General features: G+C 35.0%; 1 protein-coding gene across 1 annotated transcript; it reads left to right on the top strand.

Moving 5' to 3' along the window:
- The first annotated feature begins 4,545 nt into the window (after positions 1 to 4,545).
- Positions 4,546 to 6,626, top strand: LOC121726905 (dynactin subunit 6). Its single transcript, XM_042114549.1, has 4 exons — positions 4,546 to 4,600; positions 4,703 to 4,873; positions 5,222 to 5,394; positions 6,230 to 6,626. The coding sequence occupies exons 1-4, from the start codon at positions 4,590 to 4,592 to the stop codon at positions 6,442 to 6,444; spliced, it is 570 nt and encodes a 189-aa protein (XP_041970483.1). The 5' UTR covers positions 4,546 to 4,589; the 3' UTR covers positions 6,445 to 6,626.
- The last annotated feature ends 1,824 nt before the right edge of the window (positions 6,627 to 8,450 follow it).

Below are 8,450 nucleotides of genomic sequence, written 5' to 3'. Positions count from 1 at the left end.
TTACTCTAATAAATTTGAAGAATCTTCGAAAGCACAGATTACTAGTATATTTTGTTCGAAAGATGCCGGCACAGATTACTAGTATATAATTGGATGCCGGTAGGCGGTACGACACGTCTTCGTCTCCTTCTTTTTATCTTATATGGCACTTCGGTCAAGTATTATAAATGGCGGGAAAAGTGAAAACAGTATGAGCATCGTTTCTTTAAATTATATCGTCAGGCTACGAATAATAAAAACTAAGGAAACATAACTCCCATACTTCAACCGTTTTAAATTTGGCTCCTTTTTGAACACTAAAATATGACAGATCAGATTTTCGCTAAGGTCGTATCCCAGGTAACGTATCATAATATTGCGCGCCGGATTGGCGCCGGACGATAGCTTGCGCGGTTATTGTCATTGTCATAGTTATGAAACAAATAACAAATAATTATTGTCAAAAGCGGATAGTAGTATGCAGTATACACCAAGCACATCCACTATCACGAAGAAACGAGCACATAATTATTATTTTAAAATCAAACATTTTCCTCTGATCCTTAAGACATAGATAATAAATATAATATACTTACTTACATGTAATAATCATGAACAAACCTTGTACGACTCAGGCGAATCTAAAACTGTCCAAGCACCTAGAGAAGACGTTTTCAGATTACAAAAATCTATGTGCTAAATTATTACAGAATTGAAATTAAAAACTTACGTAAATTTTGTACAGTTTACAACTCACAATTAATATAATATTTTAATAACAGTTAGCAGTTTTTTATTTTTGTTCATTTACAATATTAAAGGAAATACTTATTTGTTTTTGTCGATCGAACGTAATTTTTCGATTTAAGATTTTGATACGTGGGAGAGCCATGCTTCGGCACGAATGGGCCGGCTCGACCGGAGAAATACCACGTTCTCACAGAAAACCGGCGTGAAACAGCGCTTGCGCTGAGTTTCGCCGAGTGAGTGAGTTTACAGGAGGACCAATCCCCTACCCTAATTCCTTCCCTACCCTCCCCATTCCCTTCTCTTCCCATCCTTACCCTCCCCTATTACCCTATTCCCTCTTAAAAGGCCGCCAACGCATCTGCAATTCTTCTGATGCTGCGAGTGTCCATGGGCGACGGAAGTTGCTTTCCATCAGGTGACCCGTTAGCTCGTTTGCCCCTTATTTCATAAAAAAAATATATTACATTATGTTTTTTTTGTTTTGTTGTAAAAAAATCCGTAGCAAGAAATATGAGAATACCCATAATATCATCTTATAACGCATTTAGTATAATGTCAGCCAGACCCTAAAATTTCGTTTATGATTAAACTAGCTGTTGCCCGCGACTTCGTCCGCGTTAGCATAGTACTGTATCACATCCCAAGTATTATTTATTGTACAAAAATATTCATACATGTACAGAATTGACTTTCCTACGATTTTATTATATATAGATGTTCCGCGCGGCTTTGCTTGCGTAATTTAGGAATTTCACGCAAATTTTTCCGCAAAAAATAGCTTTTGTTCCTTCACGTGGTCTATTCTTCATGTTTGCCAAATAACATAAAAATTTCTCCAGTAGTTCTTAAGATAATAAGCAATTTCAACTAATTTTCCTCCGTTTTTTCCACATTTTCCTCTATTTCTTTGCTTTTATTAGTCTTAGCGTGATAAAATATAGCCTATAGCCTTCCTCAATAAATGGGCTATCTAACACTGAAAGAATTTTTCAAATCGGAACAATAGGTTCTGAGATTAGCGCGTTCAAATAAGCCCTTTCATATAATTTCCCACGTTTTTTCCACATTGTCCTCTATTTCTTAGCTCCTATTAGTCCTAGCGAAATAAATTATAATTTATAGCCTTCCTCAATCAATGGGCTATCTAACACTGAAAGAATTTTTCAAATCGGACCAGTATTTCCTGAGATTAGCGCGTTCAAATAAGCCCTTTCATACAATTTCCCCAATTTCCCCCATTTTTTCCACATTTTCCTCTATTTCTTCGCTCCTATTAGTCTTAGCGTGATAAAATGTAGCCTATAGCCTTTCTCAATCAATGGGCTATCCAACAGTAAAATAATTTTTTAAATCGGACCAGTACTTCTTGAGATTAGCGCGTTCAAACAAACAAACTCTGCAGAATTATAATATTAGTATAGATTGTTACATCTTGCATAACACTGTCCATGGCGACTTTGTAAAAATTTTGTAATAATATTATTTTTTGATTATTGCACTCTTAGAATAACATGTAAATTTAATAAGACAAACACAAAGAGACCAGCTTAATTTTATGCAAATACTCGTACCCTAGCATCCAACTTAAATAAACCATCTTTTTGGGTCGACAAAAATACAAGAAATTTAAGCATAATAATTTTAAACAATTTACTTACAGATGATAGGTTATTCCTGTATTAAAAGTCGTATCTGTATGACTTCTACACCATTTCACAGGGCATTTAGGCATTTTAACAACAAAAATATTGTAAAAAGCTACGTAAAAAGTAAGTAAACAAACCTATGTAAACAAATTGTAAAATGAGTTTGTAGTACAATGATATTCTATGTTACTAAAAATGTGTACCGATGTATTCGGGTCACATTTTGTAGCCTTTTTTGGTGCACTTTTTTTGACGGAGTTACTCTTCCTTAGTTTTTATTATTCGTAGTCGTCAGGTCAAAAGTCTAGTCAAAGTTGAAGTAAAAAGTCAATACATACAGTCGTGACAGTCAAGGAGTCATCAGTCAAGTCGGTCGATTTAGTAAATTGGTAGACGCTTTACTGAAACTTTCGATGGAGTTTTGGAGGGAACACAAAATGGCACGTTTCTTGAACTTGTATCACTTGCCCACATTTGTGCACGACAACGAACATTTAATGGTTAATATTCTACCAAAATTACACATTAAAAAGTAAAGACCGAATTTATAAGACAATTTTAGGAAAATAATACAAAAACACAACGTCACTCTTTCGTATTCCCGGCGAAACTCCCATCATGAAAGTTGAAACTTGAAAGTTGAAACATGGTTGAAACAAAGATTTTCCGTAAAAATCTTTCAGACAGTAGAAAAATTCAGACAGTATACAAAATAGATTCAAGTTCACCTATCAGAAGCACAACTTACGACTTTAGAATGTGCAAACTGCAAAGCAAACCTGTGCAAAGTCAAAAGTGCAAACTGCAAAATTGAAAATGATGAGGAATCAGGAATGAAGGATCGCAGCTTGTAGTAGGGGAGGTAGTGCTATCGTTTGCTAAGTCATTTCATACCGACCAAATTTTTGTCCAGCGGTAGGTAGCTTAATATTTATCAATCAATATAATCAGCGTCAGTCGCCGCACCCGTGGTGGGATGTTATCTGAGAGTATTTCAAAGTTGTAAAAAAAATAATTGCGAAAAGTGATTTTATACCGAATGAAAATTTTATGGATGATTATTGAGGTCATGCTTAACCAAAAATGCACCGTCAGCTGTATCGCAGACGGGGTATTCAACGTCAGTCGCGTTACTGAACTATGTTAAAAAAATTTAAATATAAAGTCATTTCATACCGTACAAAATTTATACAGGTGAATGTTGATACCTTTTTAATAATAAAGACCACCGTCAGTCGTTAATATGCGGGTGGAAAGCCTGTCAGCTAGCGATATAAGCTATAACCAATATAGCCCTACTTCGCGCTCAATGTATCCTAGGGCGTCGCGTAGACGACATTTCCACCTGCAAATATTCAGCTGACGGCGATTTTCGTTTGAATTAACCATAAAATTGTCTCACATAGCAATTTTAAGTAATTAATTCGATAGTCAATATTTGAGAAGAATTATATACATTTTACTTTAAAAGTGCCATCTGTTGTTATATACTAAAACTAAAATAGCACCTACCGAACCTAAACGTGTATAATCTACATATGAACCTTTATTGGGTGCGAATTGATATCTTTTTAATGTCAATTCAATACGATTCCCAACAACAACTTTGAGATACTTTCAATTTTTATTCCACCCATACTGCTGACAATCAAAACTCTTATGTATTAATAGAATAGTATTATTGTTAAGATTTTCGCTCGGTATGAAATGACTTTTTAAAATGAGCGCAACCTTCCCCTACTATTGGAATTTGGATGATTTTTTAGCTTAACTAAAGAGGCCCATTCATGACAGGACTGCACAGCAGTTTTGCCGTGAATGGGCCCTTTAAGCATCATCATCGGTTCAGATCAGCGGAGAAGAAGAAGACATCATCATCATTAATCATGTGTCACTGTCATGAATATTACGGTGTGTTCCGAAACTCAAACAGCATGCTGCCGCCTGCCAAGTGCCAATGCGATCTTTGTATTCTTTTATTTTGTGCGATTTGACGTCTCGTTAGCCAATTAATTTTGTGAAATGGTACTTGTTACTACGTTGTTAAAGTTTTGGAACACTTAGGTTTTGTCAACGTTAGAAAACTGAAAAGCAGTAAAAATGTATTTTGATCATAGAAATATAATATTTTATTAAATTAATAGTTTTTGACGAATATTATTTAATTCCCCCACAATAATATTTAAACATTTGGATTAAAAACTAAATTTAAACATGTCACACAAGTAAGTCGATAACTTTTGGTTGTTTCGTACTAAACAAAACATACCTAATTTAATTACGATACGAGAATATAGGAACTACATTAATGTATTTTACAATTTTAGCGTAAAGATTTTGCCTGGAGCGACGGTTTGTGAAGACTGCACCCTGGAAGGTGACATCACTATTGGTGGTGGAACAGTCATCCATCCAAGAGTCACTATCATTGCAGAAGGAGGTCCCATTATCATCGCAGAATACTGCATTATAGAAGAATATTCTACTATTATACACAAGTAATTTTAATATACTACTTTAACATGTATTGTTTCAATTGCATTGTACCTACAAAGCAATAGAAATCGTCGTTGCGCCTGCCAAATCCTTTGTGTTTTTATTAGTAAAATTTTCAGGGTTAGACACTTAACTGTTTTATTGATCGATTTATCAATAAATTAAAGGTCTTAGTTCATACATAGTAAGATTTGCCACCATACTGCATTTTTAATTTATTGATAAGTCCTGGATCCAACATTAAATTAAATACTTTATTGTTTACCAATGAAAACCACTGAAAATTTTACTAAAAACACATATTGGATTTGGCAGGTGCAACAACGAAATACAAATTTGTTTTTTTACAGAAAAAGTGAAAATCAGGAGAATCCTCCAAAGCCTTTATTTATTGGGGCGTACAATGTTTTCGAAGTTGGCTGCAAGTTGGAGTCGCCCTGTGGTCACATAGGGGAAAGTAATGTGTTTGAGTGCCGATCTTATGTGGGAGTTGATGTCAAGATTGGCAGTGGATGTGTTATAGGTAATACCATAATTATTACACTTGAATTATTTTGATTGCTCAACTTTATTTTACTTCATGTCCAGACTGCATCAAATCTGAAAGGAAAGGTAATGGTTTGGCAGCCTATACATGTACAGTAATACCCCGCTGTACGCGAGGGATACGTTCCGGAAAAAATCGTGTTAACTGAAATTTGCGTATATCGGGGTTTATGATTAAACTAGTCAACATTTAATAAAAAAGTATGAATCATTTGAATTAACCTTTTTAATTCTAAAGGCATTCACGATTCTGAGATTGGGAATTTTTGCACCCCGCGACACAACAGTACCTCGTACCACCCATTTCAGAGCTCTTTTTAACGTTTTCCTTCAAGCCCCATAAGAGCACCGGTGATCGCGACAACAATAGAAATAATTAGAATACAATAGCATTTCCTAGAATCTGCGATCGAAGTATTAATGATTTTGAAGGAAAAATATGTAATGCATTGCTGTATTTTGGGTAGCGTTTTTTACGTTCTTGTAAAATACGACCATAATACCCAACACTGTATTCAATTATTTGTCACACGGTCAAGACAAAGTTATCATCATTGTCTATAGATGGCTGTTTATATGCACTTTTTCGAATAATGCGAGGTATATGAGCCCGAAATTTAAATTTCACGGGGTCGCGTAAAGCAGAGTATTACTGTATTCATAATTCATATAGGCACCTAAAGGGCTAGTCAAGGCTTATGAACGAGCTGGGTATACATTTTCAAATTTGAAAACTGTAGATACTCCATTATTAACAGTACTGCAGTTATAGTATGTTATAATATTTAAAAAATATTTGAAAACAATTTCAGGTGCAGCGTGTCAACTCACAGCACCACAGACTTTACCAGATAACACCGTCATTTGGGGCTCCGAACATCACAACAGAGAGGCCCTGGAAAAACAGCCTTCACAACTCTTGCAGCTTGATTTTCTTGGCAAAGTGATGCCTAACTATCATAGATTAAGAAAGCCGAATGTCCATAAGCGACAACCCCAAAAACAACCTGAAGCAGCAAAATCATAATAGCATAGTTCTTACAAAGTATTTGTACTTATATTTTGCTTCATTGCAAAAAGTCTTACGAAAATTAACAACTAGTATCCATCTTAATTGATGAACTTAATTTATACTGTTTAATTCTTAAACTTTTAATTTGAGATTAAGATAATTATATTTATATTTATTAACATTAAAAACATAAGCTTTTTATATAATTTATTTAGGATTTTTTATATTTTGTTTAGGTTAAGGCCACAGACATAGATCAAGATAGATACCGCATGTGTATATACTTCGCGTGCCAACTGCCATATCGCGTTCCCAAACGACGAGCAATACTCGTCTTTCGAAAGTCTGTTCTTTAGACCCAATTTCACCAACCTCTGTTTGTTAAATCCTAACAAGGCATTACTTAAATTTAACGCCGTGTTAGGTGATTTAACATGACATTAGGGCGTGGTGGAACGCTCGATAGCTCTAACAGGCCATTAACTGATTTAACAAGCTATTATTTATTTAACATTGCTTGATGAAACTTGGTATTAGTCTGCTAATCGGTATCGGTCGTCAATCAGAATTTTAAAAATGCCTAAATGCCTAAAAGTGCCGTATTCAGGTGTAGAAATTCAAATGGAAACGATAGCCTAGATAATGGACATGTTTCTTATCATCGGTATGTCACAGTAGGTAGGAAGAAAGTGGCACACCAGACACCACACACTCGTTTTCATACAAATGGAGCGACATGCAGTATCTATCTTGATCTATGTCTGTGGTTAAGGCAGAAGTAATGATTAAAGCTTTTATTTAAAGATTAACTTTCATTAATGCTTTAGAAATATACCTAGAGTACATAATATTGTCATCTTTCATCATTTCATTTAAATAAAACGAAAATAAAATAAACTTGTAAAATCTGTAATGACGTGATTAAAAATATTTCTCATGGTTCAGCATTTGCAGGTCATGTGCCGCAAGTGGCAACCTTGAAAGCCTAGCTAGGGGCGTTTTGGGGGCCAGAAGCAACAAATACTTACAAGAATAGGTACTTACAAGAAGACCAGCAGTCCTGGTATCGTCTCAAGCACGAAGCACTACGCATGTGCGGCCGCGGCATAAGACGTTTGTCTTTATACATTTCGTCTAGAGTTCGACAAGGCTGTTTATGAACGTGGCGAGAAAAGGAACTAACATCCCAGTGACCTTTTGAGTTTACCGGCAATTGATTTATACAGAGAATGGAATAAATATTTGGAATTTACTGGACAACGGGTAACCGGATGTACATACTGCAGCCTCTAGTACCAAAAAAGTCTTGGTTTAATAGAATCCATAGTTATAACGAGTAATATTTTTATCTATAATCAGAATGCGATTAAGACATGCGTGTATTCCTAGTCATCTAAATAGAATTGGCGTATTCAATAATGATATGTGTGATTGTGGGGAGGACACGGGAACTTTAGATCACATATTTTTCTCGTGTCCTTTGCTTGGTCATACATCGTTTTTATCCTCTCTACACTCCCTTCATGTTCCTCTCCCTACTGTGTTTATTAAAGGTTGGGAAACTTATGACGCGGTAAAGGTAGGGATAGCAATAAGCAAGGACGGAATTTTGGATAGGATCAGGAAAATTTTGGTACAAATAAAATATACTTACTTTTAAATATAATAAAATACAAAACATCAGTAATTACATATTTTATAAACTTAAATTATTACTTAATATAAATTCAGATAAAATACTTAAATATTTTATAGGGTCACTTAACACTCGACAGTCGACACTGGCAATAGTTTTATGCTAGTCGCCAATAAAAAAAAAAAAAAAAGGAACCAGCAGGCAGCAGCGCACACTGACTGACATTGACACATTCAATTAAAGCCTTGTCGAACTGTACACTCTACGCAATATGCTGCTTTTTTTATAGGTACACTATATAATATACAGGGTGTAACAAAATTAAGTAATAATACTTTAGGGTGTGTATGTGTTCCTTGTAGAGACTAGAGAGTTCACTGTGGAA

Source organism: Aricia agestis, chromosome 5, assembly GCF_905147365.1.
Source record: "Aricia agestis chromosome 5, ilAriAges1.1, whole genome shotgun sequence".
Lineage (NCBI taxonomy): Eukaryota > Metazoa > Arthropoda > Insecta > Lepidoptera > Lycaenidae > Aricia > Aricia agestis.
The sequence above is the reverse complement of the archived record's forward strand: the minus strand, read 5'-3'. Positions and strand labels throughout refer to the sequence as shown.

What these genes read in the sequence shown, in the direction of transcription:
- LOC121726905 (XM_042114549.1), top strand. An exon ending in TATTCTACTATTATACACAA is followed by an intron (nt 4,874 to 5,221) that starts GTAATTTTAATA and finishes GTTTTTTTACAG; the next exon opens with AAAAAGTGAAAATCAGGAGA. An exon ending in TGGCAGTGGATGTGTTATAG is followed by an intron (nt 5,395 to 6,229) that starts GTAATACCATAA and finishes AAACAATTTCAG; the next exon opens with GTGCAGCGTGTCAACTCACA.